Source organism: Drosophila arizonae, chromosome 2 (assembly GCF_054131065.1).
Source record: "Drosophila arizonae isolate 15081-1271.41 chromosome 2, UAZ_ARI_1.0, whole genome shotgun sequence".
Classification (NCBI taxonomy): domain Eukaryota; kingdom Metazoa; phylum Arthropoda; class Insecta; order Diptera; family Drosophilidae; genus Drosophila; species Drosophila arizonae.
Genome location: NC_142922.1, coordinates 14,748,831 through 14,765,391, shown reverse-complemented (window position 1 = coordinate 14,765,391; position 16,561 = coordinate 14,748,831). Strand labels below are relative to the sequence as shown.

General features: G+C 41.4%; 1 protein-coding gene across 1 annotated transcript in view; it reads right to left on the bottom strand.

Moving 5' to 3' along the window:
* The window catches only part of side-VI (sidestep VI transmembrane protein), a 91,222-nt gene that overhangs the window by 4,439 nt on the left and 70,222 nt on the right, over positions 1–16,561 (bottom strand). The window contains exons 11-14 of the mRNA XM_089463186.1: positions 12,363–12,522; positions 8,940–9,148; positions 4,312–4,474; positions 17–238 (exon numbers count right to left, since the gene is read on the bottom strand). Coding sequence (XP_089319312.1) covers positions 17–238; positions 4,312–4,474; positions 8,940–9,148; positions 12,363–12,522 — 754 coding nt within the window. The remainder of the gene's footprint in view (positions 1–16; positions 239–4,311; positions 4,475–8,939; positions 9,149–12,362; positions 12,523–16,561) is intronic.

Below are 16,561 nucleotides of genomic sequence, written 5' to 3'. Positions count from 1 at the left end.
TGCCAATTGCACTCACCAGTTTGCTTCTCGGCAGCCTTCAGAGTGTAGCCGTCCACGGGCACAGCCTCACTGCGGCCGCGTCCATTGACAGCGTAGATATAGATCCGAAAGAGTCGACCCGCATCCAGGCCGCTCACACTGAACACGGCGAACTTAGCGCTGATGTTGGCCTGCAGCATGCCATTGTGTTGATCATAGATCTCCATCATGAACCATTGACGCATTCCACCATCAAAGCCTTAAAAAAAAAAATTTTTTTTGTATATATTTGTAATTTATTATTAGGAATACATCATAAAATTTATTAGAGAGGAAATTATTTATGGAACTGCAATACCAAATAGAAATATTAAATAAATAAATATTTTTATATATACAAATGAATATTTATAAGCAAGGAGATATAATATCAATATATTAAAAATATATGAATATAGCGGATATATCATCCGGATTCCAATATGATAGTCTACTTGAACTCCAAGTTCGATCAGCAGTAAATCAGATTTGTGCTGAGAAAATTTTATGTGATCCACGCCAATCACAACCAGAAGCATTGGCTATAAGAGCATAGCAGAGCGAGAGAGATAGATATGCGTATGGCAAGCACTATCTCAGATACACGATCACACTCACACTCAGCTTCTGAAAACTCACTCTGATATTTGTTGCATATTACATTCTATTCGGGTATAATTGTTATAGCTTGCTAATTGTTAAGGTAATGCTGCAGCAGTCTGCAATTAAACACCTTAATGAAATGATTAAAACTTGAAAATATGCTCATTTAATTTTGGGTTTTATCTACGCAAATATTTTGTCGCGCCTTTGCGGACACCGCCACTTTGGGGGCTCGTGGGACACAAGTGAAGTTAACAAAAATGTTGGAAGTAATCTAAAGCTTCATTTTGAATGCCATTTAATAACACCACAAAAGAACTGGCCGCCCACTTGAATGGGAATTGTGTGCCCCGCCCACCATTTGCAAGTGTGGCACCCTTTGCCGAAAAATAAGCGGCTAAAGTTGTTGCTGTTGCTGTCGTTGTAGTTGGCGTTGTTGTGGTTGTTGTCGTTGTCGTTGCTACCGCTCAAATGGTACTTTGCTCAAGACACAAAAGTCGGCTTAAAACACTTGCGAAAAATGTTAAAATATTTGGTAATAAAGGCGGCGTTTGAAAAGGTTGCAGCCACTCCCACATCAACTACCGCTTGAGTTGGTCAGCGTGCCAAACGAAGACAGGGAAAGAGAGAGAAATAGGGAAAGGGGCGTGGTAGCTCAAGGATAAATTGTTGTATAAAATGTTTTATATGTTGCTATGAATTTAGCCAGCATTGTTGTACTTATTATGGCCGCCCGCTGTTTGTTGTAGGCTCGTGTAGAGGTCGTGGCGCTGTTGATGGTGGCTCTGAGCACAAAGGCTGCACGAAAATAGAGTCAAAAGAATGTGCTTCGCCTTTGCTTCAAAGGCCTTTGTGTGGCATCATTGTTTGTGGCCAGGGGTCGCTCGTTGCTTGGCCACGGCCATACCCAAAGCATTTTGTGCGCACTTTAAAACGTTTAGCTAATGAAATTTGCCGCAGCATCGGGCCGAGCCAACCCGAGCCAGGCCAGCCCAACACAGCACAGCCAACAACAGCAACAAAAAACTTCATTGTAATGGGTTAATTTTATTTACTTGGAGCCAGCTACAATGAAAATTGCCCAAGTCGAGTAAAAATAATAAAGCAACAGCAGTAGCAGCAGCGGCAGCAGCAGCGGCAGCAACAGCAGCAGCGGGAGCGAGCGAAATGTTATAAACTGAAATTTTATTATATTAAACCGACGCTTGATGAGTTTGGTTAGTTGCCTCGCTGCTTTGTTTCGCTCAGAGAGCACATGAAAAAAGCAGACAAAGAGCGCAAGCGAGCGAGTGAGAGAGGCAGCGGGAGGCAGGGGAGAGGGTGGGAGAGAGCCAACTGAAATGGTTGGCTAAGAAGCGCCCTGGGGCAGGCAACTTGCCCTCAAGTTGTCTGTGAGCCGCAGCAGCGCGCATTGAATTGAATTCGAGGCAAGCTCGCTGCCTTGTCGCCCGCCCCGCCTCCTGCCACAGCAAGTTGGCCAACTTGCGTGCTGGCTTATTAAAGTCGAAACGTGCAGCGACCACAGCTTAAGTTGAGTTATTATAAAAAAGAAACAAGCCAGCGTAGGGGCCCCGGGTTCGCCCTTGTTTGGGCTGGGGCACCACGTCATTTGCTTTAATGTAAAGTGCAATATAAAAAGTATCGTGTTTTGCTGCTGCTGCTGCTGCTTGTGTTGCTATTGCTGCTGCTTGTGTTGCTCTTGCTGCTTACCAAGTTGCGTTAAAGTTTTAATGATGCTGATGACTATGATAATAATGTGCAGCCACTAAATTAGCAGGGCTGCGGGGTCCAAGCGACTGCGAAATGTACATAAAATGCTTAAAGAGGCCAGCTTAAAGCCCCGAGCTATACTGAGGCGTATACGCAAGGTGGACCAGCTAGGGCTGCACAACAAATGAAATAGCACATATTTGAGTAAAATAATAGGTAATATAAAAATATTGAATGCAATTAAAAAATATAAAATTAATAAAATTAATAATGAAATAAAATTGAAGTAAATAAAATTAAAATGAAAATTAATTAAAATTAAGAAATATTTCATAAAATATATATAGAAAAAAAAAAATAAAATAAATAAAAAAATAATAATAAAAATCAAATAAAATTAAATACAAAATAAAATAATATTATATTGAGTGACGAAAAAGTTTGAGAACATAATTTGTATGAGAGTAGTCAAGTTGCTTTATTGTCAAATGTAATTGAAGCCTATGGCGAGCTGAGTTGAGGCTTGAAGCATTTGACATTTATGGCAGGAGTGCTGTTGCAGGAGCGCAGGAGTTGGCCAGGCCAAGGAGTGGTACTGTCAAGATGGCTAACAGTAACGGGGAATGCGCCATCAAGTATGCAGTTACTATGCGCTTTTTGTTGCACTTTCAGCAGTCGCCTCGGTATGCTTCTGCTCCTGCTGCTGCTGCTGCTGCTGCTGCTCCTCCTGCCCCAGCTTCAGCTGCTGCTGTTGTTGTTTTCTGTCGCTGCTTTTGGTATTCGCCTTGCTATGCAGTTGAGAGCATTTCTAGGGCCGCATAAATGCATCATAAACTCAACTCTTACAGTCGCAATTTGTGAGGACATTTCTCGTCTGCTGTCCGACGTCCGACTTCCGACTTCCGACGTCTGCCGTTCGCAGTTCGCTGTTCGTCGTCTTCTGTCTGCTAATATGCAGCGCCATGGAACTGAACTTTAAACTCGACAGCAACAATTTGTGCTGCTTATTTTGCGCTTTGCTGGCAGTTATCATCTCTCTTTCTCCCTCTCTCTCCCACTCGCTCTCTCAGCATCTATCTCTCAGTTTTGCATTTCCGTAGCGCATAAAATATGCGAATTGAATTTGTATTTAAAGTTTTCGCCTTTTGCATTTGCCACTGCCACTGCCACTGCGCTGCTGCTTTGCCTTTCCTTTTACTTTTACTTTTACGCTTACGCTTACTGCCAGCAAGTTGCATAACAAGCCAAAACATTTTGTATGTACAAATTTGTGCTTACCCCAAGTCAGTCTCTGTTTCTGGATCCGCTGGCAGTGCAGCGTGCAACTACTTCATCATTTCATGCTTTGCCTGCATATATACATGCATACATACATATACATATACATATATATTTATATATATATTTCAGTCGTTTTGGCTGTTTGAACTGAGCAACATTTCCCAGGCATTCTTCGTTCCACTGCAATCTGCTCCTATTCTGAAGCATTTTGTGTATGGACTATCTCTCAGCGTGTTGCCTTTTCTAGTTTTATGCTTTCATTGCATTTTTATTATGCTGTTCCATCTCGAAGGAAGTTGTTCACACACACACATATGCCCAGAGGCACATACTCGCATTCTCATTCGCATTGGCTGCTGCCAAAGTGCACTTAAGTTGCTCATGTATTTTAAATGAGTCTAAAAAGCGCTGCAGAAAACAGAACAACAACAACAACAACAACAACAATATGCCCATACACATGTACACTCTCCCGAAACTCTCTTCTTCTGGTCATTTAACTGGCCATGCAGCACACTGCTTGAGTTGTGGCCAACGAATTTTTACCACAGATACATATATAAATATTTATACATACATACATATGTATAAAGGAAAAATATATATTTTATTTCCCTTTTTTCGACTATTGATTGGCTCATCAGCAATTACTCGAGCTAGCATTCGCCGGCTGCCTTTCAGCTGTGACTGTGGACTCACCTTCGAGACAGTAGACCTCCAGTGAGTCGGACGTTTGATTGACCACGGTACAATTGGTGGGCGCTTCCGGCTTGCCCGCCGCTATTAAGTGGAATACACAGGGCTCCTTTTGTTGGCCTACATTGTTGTCCGCCCAGCACATGATGGTGCCAAAGTCCATTTCCTGCAGGAAACAATTAAAAAAATGAGAACAAATTGCAGCACATTCGAGGGGATTTATAATATGGCTTTAATGTAATTAATTAAATGATTACGCTCCGCCTTCATTATTGTTAGTTAATTAATCAACTTATTGCGCGCTGCTCTGCACAGTTAAGTGCTATGCGGGTTGATGTTGCATTATGCAACTGTAATATCAACACGCATTATATAATAAATAAAATACACAATAAAGTCGTTAAAGTTGCGTCCCGTTCTGCATTGTGAGTCGGTGGCGTATGCGTAATGTGCTTGTCAAGCCGCCTGATTGATCGCAGCTGTCAATAGGTCTTTCATTAATATAATTTCATGTCAATAAAAGCACATACACACACACAGGCGCACAGTATATACTAATGGTATATATACTAGCTGCGAAGAAGAAGCAGACGAGCCAAGGAAAGTTTTCCCAGTTTGGCAGTAAAAACAAATGAAGCATGTTGTGGCTGAGCTATTTGGGTACATATTTCTCCGATTCTGTGATTGGCGGAGCCCGCAAGGAAACTATGTTAACATGGCTATAATGTATGCCATGTGTTTGGGCATGTTGAACCTGATAAGTGGCCACGCCCTGCGGGCCCATTGTTGATTCTTTGCGTGTGTTTGTGTTGTGTCAAATGTTGTGCTAATGAAATCCTCCAACTGTGTTACGGTCAAATGAACAACAACATTCACGACGATTGATTTGTTTGCACAGAAACAGACCGTCAAGACACGAGACACACACACACACACACATACACACACACACACACACACACACACACACACACACACACACAGCGAGAGAGACAAACACATGCACAGACTCACACATACACAGACTCATGCACAGATAGCAGCTTGCCTTGGCTGTGTCTATTTACCTTGGGAATTGTTAGCTGGAAAAATAAACGCACTTAATCAGCGCCGGGCGTCTTGAACTCATTAAAAATTAAAATCACTTTCCTTGGCACGCAGCACGCTTCAAAATGTCAACGCAAATTGCAGCTTATTTATCACTCGGAGCGTGCATCTATTTCTCTATGCCCCGGCTCGAAAGTCTCCGGAGAAGTCAGAACCGGGCGCTCTTATCATTTTAATTGGGGCAAAAAAGTGGCAAGCTGATTAATAACAAAAAGAAAACAGAAAAATAAAAAAATAAAAAACAAAACTGAAAGTTTTCTTTAATTTCAACACAGCAAATGGAAGGGAAATGTTTAACGAGAAACTTGGCTGAAAAGTATGAGAAACTAAAACGAGATTTCTTGACAGCGGTCAAGAGTAAAAATTCCTAAATGGACTGTGGGAAAACTTTAATATGAAAATGTCAAACAATTTAGCTCAAAGCAAGTACAGCTTATTAATTAAAGGCAACATTTCACTCAATTTAAATATATGAAAAAATTAATTTGTTATTAAACAATGTTATATTTGAAAACGAAAGAGAGAAGCTCGCACGTGGACACAGTGTTTGTGTCAGCTGCATGCGGAGTGTTTATGCAAATTTATGGTAAATGAAAATAAGCATAACCGAGCACATATACATGCATAGATGTGGAATTTATATGACAAGCTCTAGTGTTGAATTTAATGAAAGTGTTGTCACAAAGGCGGCAACTAGGCAGCTGCCAGCACTGCGCTTCAACACCTGCACAGCATTGAATGCGTGAGTGGCTGTGCGTGTGTCTGTGTGTGTGTAGCCACAGGCAGCACATATACATACATATGTACTGCATGCTAAGCAATCATAAATCCGCAATGTACAAATTGCCAGCACAAATTGTAAGAAAATAAAGCATGCTAAAAAGCGTAGCATACTTTTTGGGGCTGTGGCAATTGTTAGCCAAGAAGAAGCTTGACAAATTTGCAGTTGCCAGACAGAGACGGAATGCATTCAACGCACTCTTTTCTCGTTGCTTGTGCGTGTGTGCATTGCACAACTATTTATGCCCAACTATGTGAATATATTATTTTATTATCATTATGCTCGTTGTTTATATTATTTTAATGCTGCCGCAACTAAGCGTAAATATTATTACAGTTGTAGAGCGCATCAGCAGCCAGCATACACAGCCTATCTAAATTATTGCTGCAAACGCACAAACGCACACACATACACACGTACAGACACACACACTTGCATGCATACACATGAGCCTATTCAATTTGGCTTCAAGGCAGAGTCTGTGATTTTTTGCCCATCTTCGGCCCGGCTCCTGCCTGCATTTTTATTGCATTCTTGCCTAGTGCTGACAGCCCGAAAAATAAATGTTATTGTTTATGTATTTTAATTAAAATTTGAACATTTCAGTGACATTTTAATGAGTTTTCTGGCCAACCATGCTGTGTGCGAAATTTTCGACAAATTTTGTGAGCTATTTTCATATAGGATATGCGAGTGTGTGTGCGTGCAACGAAAAATGTCTATGAAGACCCAGGCACATGCAAAACAGACAAAGCGAGTGAGATAGAGAGAGCAGCGATAAAGAGAGCGAGAGGGGGAGACTGCAAGAGTCAAGCTTGGGCTGAGTGATGGAGTGAGAAATGCCGGAGCTTGGCGCAAAATTAATGAGCTGTTGGCTGCTGCCTGCCTTTGAGCAAATCACACAAAAAAAAAAGGAAACGTATATATGTGGGAGAAAAATGAAAATAAAAGAAAATCAGCCCAAAGGACGACAAAGACAGCGACGGCGCTTGAGCTGCGGTTGCGGAAACCGGAAACAGCATATATGACAACAGAACGGAAGGGATTTTTCATATTCAATTGAGCTAAATGATTTATGTCAATGTATGTGTGTGCCTTTGAGTGACTTCGCTGTGTGTGTGTGTGTGTGTGTCTGTGTGTGTGTGTGTGTGTGTTTTTTTGGTGCAATCAACGCCGGACAACTGTCTGTGAGCGGAACTCATTTGAATAACGTTTGACTGGTGGAATATTTCTTTTGACAACTAAAAATGCGAGCAACGAGTCGAGTCTGAATTTGCATTTCCATGCACTCCCTTGTAATCAGGGAGTTTAATGCAAGCCACGCTGGCTACTGCACTACGTTAAAGTGGGTCAGCGTGACAGCCAAGCAGCCAGGCACCAAAAGGCTTAGCTACAACAATTACTTTCCTTTAATTTCCATTTGCTTGTCAATTAATTCGCTTTGCTTGGCTTTGAATTTGCGTAATGATCATCAGTTCGCTCTGCAACGTAACTGGAGCCAGAGAACTAAGCTCAACTCTCTAAAGATCTGAGCAAGGCAGTTGAGAAACTGACTTCAGCTCTTGTCACTAGACTCTCTATTCGATCTCTCAGACTGTGCTCAGGCAGCCATCAATGTGCTTTACTCTGGAATAGCCTCTAGCTAACCTAATTGTCTGAGCTCTGATTGCAATACAGATTTCGTTTTGCCGTGGCAGGCCATCAGAGTGAACAAAAGCAGGAGAGTGAAACCAGCAGCTGCAGACTCGAGTGCAAGCAGCAAAAAAGCACTTGGAGTCGCTTCGGGTAGCAGGCGCTTCCAGTTACAATTTGTTGCCATTGATGGGAAGGCAGCCCGAGCTCATTGATAGCCAATTTGGCTGCTCAATTGGCAGGGTGGCAGCCAAGTGCAAAACGTCAAAATGCAATCGAAATTGCCAATCGACAATCAGCAATCGGCAATCTGCAATCGCCGTCGCAATGGGCCATATCGATGACGATAACGTTGGCCATTCCCAGCGGAAATGTTGGCCAATTGTCAGTCATGTGCGGGGCAAAAAGCGACTCGCATGCCGGCGAGTCCATTGTGTTTGGCTCCTGTTGTCTGCCAACTATATTGCTGATGGCCATTAAAGCCAAAATGGCAATGGCTTTAATGTTATGAACTAATCTGAGACCCTAGCAAATGCTGCTCCTGCTGCTGCTGCTGCTGCTGCTATTGGCATCGATTTTAATTAGAAAGCAGCACTAATAGAATTTTTAATTAAAAAATGTTCAAGCGAAATGCCAGAGCCCCCGGCTACCGCCATGCGCGCAATTTGTTTGTTGTTTGCTCGTGTTGGTTTTACATTTTGTTTGACAACGTGACACGCACACAAGCCACAGCAACAATTACAACAACAACAATAGTAGAGAGACTGCTGCCTATTAATTAAAATTTTGGCATTTAAGTGCATGTCGCGCGTTGGCCTTCTCGTCAATCATTTGGCCAAATTTGAAATGTGTCAATAACAATAAAATTCACTTGTAAAATCAGCCCAAAGCCGAAAACTTAAAGACATTTATCGATTGGAACACTTAGCTCACAGCCCTCCTCCCCCTCACACAGTCGGCTGTTCCCATGTCTAACAATGAATATTGTAATGCGATGTTGTTTGTCATTTTAATAAATCAGGCGTAGGTCAAGGGTTAGGGTTCGCTTTCGATTGGTTGTCATCTGGTTGGACCTATAGAACAGTATCTCTGGCATTCATTACGCACTTACCTTTACTGGAGTGTAGGTGAGAGTGGAGCCCTGTGCTGAATGGGGGCGGAAGCCGCTTTGCGGCATATCGAAGGTCTCCGCGGTGTTGTTGAAGGACCACTTGAAGTTCTCGGGTGGCGGAAAGGCGTCCACTTCGCAAACGATTTCAGCCGACTCGCTGCGGGCTACGCCATAGATTTTCTTTTGATCGGGCCGGCAAATTGGTTTATCTACAGAGCAAGAGAAAGAGAGAGTGAGAGAGAGAGAGAGAGAGAGAGAGAAGTTAGAAACTTTGATGTTTGTCAAGTGCATTTTGCTGTTCGTCGGCGGCAACTGCTGCAAATCAATAATCGCATTGCCTGGCCAAAGTTAATGCAATAATGCCTGAGCAGTTCGAGTGCACATTCTCCTCCAGTTTGAGAGCTTGGCTGGTCTTTTTGTTTTTACATGCAACGGCCCAGGCTGCTCGCCCTCGCTGGCCGTGCTAGCCCCGCTGGCCATTCCCGAAAACCGCACTCAAATCCTAAGTAGAAAAGTTTGCCAGCACAAAAAGCAGCAAGGATAGAGATTCCCTTTTGCATCCCGTGCAGCCTGTGCAGTCGCACTGAACTGCCAAGTTGCCCATTAAAGCAAACTAAACAGAGTCCGAAACAGCTACAGCAAGACCAACAGCAACAGAAGCAGCAACAGAAACAAAGCAAAGTGAAGCAAAAAAAAAAAAAGAAAAAAAAAAAATGAAACAAGATGTGCAAACGTTAACTGAAAGAAAAACTTGGCCGTAACGAAAGTTTTGAGCCCTCAACGAAACAGCTAGGAAAATTCAATTTCTTCTAATCCTTGGGCAAACAAAACCAAGCAAAGCTTCAACTGCAGCTGCATTGAACACTGCGATTGCGCAATTCATAGTACAATTTGACAGCTCGCAATGTTGTTCGAGGTGTTGTTCGCTCTCCTGCTGCTGTTATTGTTGTTGTTGTTGTTGTTGTTGCAGTTAAAAATAAAGCTAAAGCTAAAAGCAAGCTGTAAACAAATTTCCATTGAACAGTGTCAAGCAGAAGTCCGAGCGACAGGCATTGGGTTTCGCAATGGCTTTTTGGCTGTGGCTATTCCCATTCACAATGCAGCCAAGTGCTGCACAGCTTCAACTTGGGTAACGTTGCACCACCAGCACCACCAGCTACAACAGCTGAACAGAGGATGAGTGGCGTTTAGGTTCAAACAAAAGCAAGAACAGAAAAAATAACAAAAACTGTGAAAACTGTTAAATTAGAGAGAAAGCAAATTCATCGCATAGTGAAGAAAATTTGATACTCTTCCCAAAATCGAAGTCCCCAATATAAAGTGCTTAATTTTAAGTTAGCATTAATTTTTAAAATATTATATCAATAAAAAATAAATAAATATATAGCATGTAAATAAATACAAAAATAAAATTAAAAAAAAAAATAATAAAAAATAAAAACAAAAACAAATAATAAAAATATATAAATAGCAAATAAATAAAAAATAAAAATAATAAATAAATAACCAAAATAAATAAAATATAAAAAATAAATGAGTAAAAAATAAATAAGTAAATAAATAAATAAACAGACAAATAAATCAATAAATAAATAAAGAAATACCTTTGCTAACATTTTCTTTAAATGAGTACTCAACTGCACACTAAAGTCTTATTTTTATCAGGAAAACTTATTATAATGATCTATATACTCTACAAACACTTTTTGCAAACCAAGTCAGAGAAAGGGTATAGAAAGAAAGCTTTTATATAAAAAATGCGCCACTGTAAAAACACAATAAGAGGAAATGGGGCAGGAAGCAGAAGCAAAGCAAGAGCAAAGCATAAGGCAACAACAAACCGACCAGCAAAACACAACAATAACAAAATTGAGCAGGGAATAAGGATCTGTGTGCTAAATTGCTAAAAAAGAGGCAAAAATAATTAACAGGAGCGGTCTTTCCGTTTTTTAATTGCAAGCTCAACACTTTTCACAATCAAATTGAGCAGAAAACTCGAGCTGTGGATTAAATCTGATGATTGAGGGCAACCAAAAAGCTGTGTAATTAGTTTAAAAAGGTTGTTGTGTGGTCAAAGCGCTTGCATTATTACGAGTTTCATTTATTTCGTTTCTGAAGCTGTTATAAAACACAAATTAGAAATAATAGATCGAACTAAAAGTGCTGGCAGATTAGCTACAAACATAGAAAGGTATAAAATATAGAAGCCAAAATGCTTTTAGTTTTAAAAACATCAGCATATTCAATATTTCAATATGAAATTCTAAAAGTCAGTGACAGCCATTGTTCGGAAATAAAATACAAAAATGGACAAACATTTGTTAGTTCATGTAAAGGGTTTCCGTATTGTGAGTTGACTGATAGAAAGGAAAAGGAAATGCGGCTATTCAAGGAGAAAATAACTGAATATGAACAAAGAGCAGGAAGCCGGGCAAAGGGCTTTTTGTTGGCTAAAGAGCGTGCCTGGCGAGCACAGCCCAGCTGGTTGGCTGGCTGGTCCAGGCTAAGTTTCGCTTATTGTGCTCTAGCTAAAAGAAATCAAAGTTGGCAACCGCAAAAGTGCGCACGGGCTAGGCCAAGATGGCTAAGCTAAAAGCAAAGCACAGCTCGAATCAGCTTCAGTTTCGGCTGCAGTTGCACCCGAGCACAAAAGCCCAACAATATAAAAGGCATTCGAGTGCGACACAATAAGGGGGGCGTATACGCAATAAAGCCACAAGAGCTCCGCACGAGCATAGGGCTCACTCGCTAACACGCTCTGCCATCCAGGCACTCGACTACTCAATAATGCTGCCGCTTTGTGTGTCAAAGGTTCTTGGCGAAAGCCTAAATAGTGCAGCACCCGCTGCTGCTGCTGCGACAAGCAACGGAACTCTGCCAATACTGTGGGCACAGCATCAGCACCAGCAGCACCACTCGCAGCAGCAGCAGCCAAACGGGATTCGATTTAATAGCCAGCTCGCATTTAAGAGCTGCGAATGTTTTTTAATGGCTCAAGCCGTACGTTTAGCCATGTGCCGAGAGAATGATGGCCCAGCGCAGCCATTCAGTGCGTATTTTTTATGACCCCAGACCCCACAATAACAATGTCGCGGCAGCCATGCAAATCGACGCGCACACATGTCAAATGTGGGCCATGCTGAAAATGTTGCGCATACGCAGCGGTGCACAGCGCTATAACTTTTGGCTTGCTTTTCTTCGCAACTCTCTCTTTTTTTTTCTCTCGTTCTAAAGTGCTAAATAAAACTCAACACGTGCCCCATAAAACTTGACATGCAATTGTCGAGAGCAAGAACAACGTTTTATATACTCGCAATCAATTCAACGAAATCCTAAATAAATGAAACGCAGTAGGAGCAAAATGTGCGGCCCACTCCTCGCATAGCTTAAAGTCGAGCAAGTCTGTTGAGTCCTTCTACTTACACATCACTTTCAGCTCGACTATGTTCGAGTCGCCGTCACCTTCCACATTGGAGGCGGTGCACGTGTAGTTGCCAGCCTGGTGGCGGGTCACGCCCTGCAGCGCCAGATCTCCGCTGCTCACAATGACGCCGGCCCGCTGATTATGCTGGATGATTTGATTCTGCGAATTACAAATACCAAATGATCATTAGTCGTAAGTCATCAACAAGCTAAGTACCTTCACTATTTAGGTCATGCTTCTGCTAATCAGAGCATTCTTTCTCTCCCTCTACAGCTTAAGTACTCTCAATGGCATTGAGACTATTATTAAGCAGGGAAAGGTGCTTTAATTAATGCAATTAGCTATACACCGCATACGCAACGGTTTATTGCCATCCGTTGCGGAGCTTTAATCAGCTTTGCTTCTAGTCTTCGACTATCAATGCAAACACTCAAGTAAGGCCAATTAAAAATATTACATGAAAATATAAAAATTCAATTTATATTTTATTAATGTGTTATATCAATTATTTGATTTATAATTTCATTTTTTAATTCCTTTTTTTTTTTAGTTATGCTCTTTGTGTAAAAAATGTATTAAAATATTATACGAAAAGTGCTCAGAGTAAAGCATTTCTTATAAATCACAGTTTCTAATTTCATTTTTATTATGTTGCCATAAATTTGAAATCGATTTATCAAGCACTGCCATATAAATTATCTATGCCTTTCGAATCTCCCCAATTTAAATGTAATGCCATTACTATTCCGGTCGAGCTTGCTTCTCGGGCGGAAGGTCAGTGGAGCATTCATTTATTGTAGAGGCTAACCCTCTGAAAACTTCGTTGCTCATAAACGCGCAGTCACACGCGAGGCGCTTCATTAGAGTATTGGGCGTGAGTGTGTGAAACGTGTTTGGCATTAGCAAAAAGCTCAAAATCGACCAATATTTACTTAAATTTCACACACACACAGATACACACACAGACACACACACACACACACAGTCACTTGACCTGTGCGAGCAGCACGTTCGCGTTATAAGTATAGACTCAACACACGCTGGCAGCTGTGGGCTGGCCACGCCCATCGTAGATGTAGGTTTGGCGTTCCCAATGCGCTGGCACTCGACAAGATTTTGACGCATTTCCCCAGAGCCTTGTGCCATTTAGCAGCAAAACAAATTCGCACTTTGGCTTGCACAACAACAACGACAACCAAACCACGAACAATGGCAACAAAAGCAGCAACAACAGTGAAATAAATAAAAGTGTGTGTATAAATTGTCGACAAAAGTCAAAATGGCAAAACAACAAACAACGCAAGGCGAACAAAGCCATCCTGACCTTAGCACACACACACACACATGTAGATATAGGTATGTGTATGCATAAGTAGAATGTGGCGCAAATACATTTGAGAATATGTGCAAATAGTATACAATAAGCGCGGGCAAACAATGCAATGTGGCAACACTTTAATAATAGTGTTGCCTGCTTTTCCGAGAACTGGGGCATAGCTCTGATTCCACTGTGTGAGTGTGTGTGCGTGAGTGTGTGCATGTGCCTGGTCGCGTCCTTTGTCTGGCCGTTTGTCTGCCTGTTTGACACAGGCCAAACAATGCCTTTGGCAGTGGAGCCACAATCAACGGAATGTTTGCACAATGTATATAAATACATATGTATATAGATAAGTATTTATATGTATATATCCATATTTTGCTGCTTGATCTTATCTATGCACTAAGGCCAACTAGTCGTATGCTTAATATTTATAAGTAATGAACGCACTTTAAACTCCTGGTGCACCCAACGAGCAATGCTGGCCTTAAGCAGACAGACAAACACACACACACACACAAATAGTCGCAGCATTAAAGCCCACTGAGCCCGCGCCCGCACCACTCCCACTCCCACTCCGCTTGACCCCTATTCGCGCTGCTCCCGCGGGCCTCACTTAAATAACCCCAAGATGTTGGCTGCCGCTTGCCAGCGCCCTTATCAGCGGCCGCTGTTGTTGCTGTTGTCATAAAACAAATAAAAATGTCGCCAGGCACACAAAAGTAAATAAAGTTCAAGGTTGTCACACAAAAAGCAAACAAGGAGCAATAGAAAAAATACACACACACACACAACTAAAGTAAAAGTGAATAAGTAAACAAATAAAAAAAAAAAAAAAGAAAGTGGGTTCTACTGCGTTCCGTCTCAGTTGAGGATTATTTCAATAGTTGAAGGCACATCCGCAGCAGCTTTTCCGCACTGGCTTTTCCGTTCTGCTCAGCTTGCTGCCATTCGCACAACCCTTTTGCCAGCTGCCAACTGCCTGCCCCTCGCCACACCCCCTCAGTGCTAATGGCGCATTTTATGCGCTGCCATTTTATTTGTCTGTCTGCAGAGACAAGCGCCTTGACATGTTTGTGTTTGCCTGACGCTCTCCGCCCCAGCCCTTGCACCCTCGCCCGCCCCTTGCCCCAATGCTTCTGCTACGGCTACAATAAATACCCAATTAGTGTTGACCATTTGCTTAATGGCCAGTCTGATTGGGCTGCCCTCTACGAGTTCCACAACATTTTCCTTGCCCTCGCATCAACTACACATTTCTTGGTATTTTAACTAGATTTATGCCTCATTTCGTGCCATTCAAAAGTCACCAAAAACTTTCCGACATACGCATTGACTATCAATTCGCCTTTCAGCATGCCAAATTGAGTTTTGTACACATCTGACGGAATAATCAGAACAACTTGAAAGCCGTTTTTCACTTTAAAATTCTTTTCATGGAATCGAATGCTTGGTTAAGCTAGAGCGAAGGATATATTCTATGGAAATGACTGCCTAAGTCCCTAAGTCTACTTATCTGTCTAGAAATCGATCAACTTTATATATATATATTAAAAACTATTATTTATTATATAAAAAAAAAAGAGAATCTAGCTTCTTCCTTCTTCTTCCTCAATTAAATTCAAATAATAGCTCAAATAATTGTAGGCACAATGTTGAATAAAAATAAAATAAATTTAATAATATTATTAATATTAAAATAATTTATATTTGATCTCTACTTCTGTTTGTGCTGTATCACAAAAGCAATCCACCAACAGACTTCAATAAATTGTAGCTAAAAATGCTTTGTATTATTGCTCGTTTCAGTTCTAATCAAATTTTCCGTTTATGTTTGCTATTTCAGCACTTCCATTAAGACAAATAAGTGCACTCACGCACACACACACACGCATACATAGAGACGCTCTCAAATATGCGCATGTGTTAAATAACTTTTACTGCCAGAAGCATGCAGAAATCGGTCTTTGCGTTTTTACCCTCTGCTCAACGATTGCTGCTCGGTTGCGCTGGCAACGTCTTCCATCAAAGTTGTTGCCAGCTTCTTAATGAGCATGCAAAAGTTTACCACACATACGCAAACATACACTTACACATCGACACACACGCACACTCAAAGAGGTAAAAGTTTTGCTTCAAGTTTAATAAAACTAATTGTTAATTTAATTTGCCAGCTCGTCGTTAATTGTTGGCATGCATAATTGAATAATAACTGACAAAGACAAAGCGACGCCAACAACAATTTAGCACGGTTGTCCTCTGTCATTGTTTACACAAACACTCACGCACACACACATACACACACGCACATACGCACGTATTACAGCTGTAAATATATGTCTCTATATATTACGTGCGTTGGCTTAAAGCCTTAACAAATGTCATAGTTAACGTGGCTCAAAACCACTTGCGCTTGAAGAGTGAAGACTCAGCTTTTGATTAAGTAAATTGCAGTGAATGCAGAACGAGACACACAATGCCATAATCAATCTAGTTCATTATGAAGCCAAGTCTGATGGCTGTCCGTCTGCGAAAACAAAAGATGCCACACACGCACACACACACACACAAGCTTATTTAATTTAATTCCAATTGAAATTGCCCACAAATTGCTGTTTCCAATTTGACAATGGACTGCTTTGCACTTGACTTGCGTTTGACTTTCGCTTAGTCTTTGTCGTTGCTTTTCCTTTTGCCTGCTGCAAGTACGCAGTAAGCGTAAGGCTTGGCTCGGACTAATTACGCATACGCCATGTGAGCTCGACACAATCCAGGCAGCACATAAAGAAACTGAATGCATAGCCAATTGTATTTAGCCAGTTTTTGCTACTCTCTACCTCTTTCCATCACTCTCTCTCTCTCTTTTGCTATCTCTGTGTA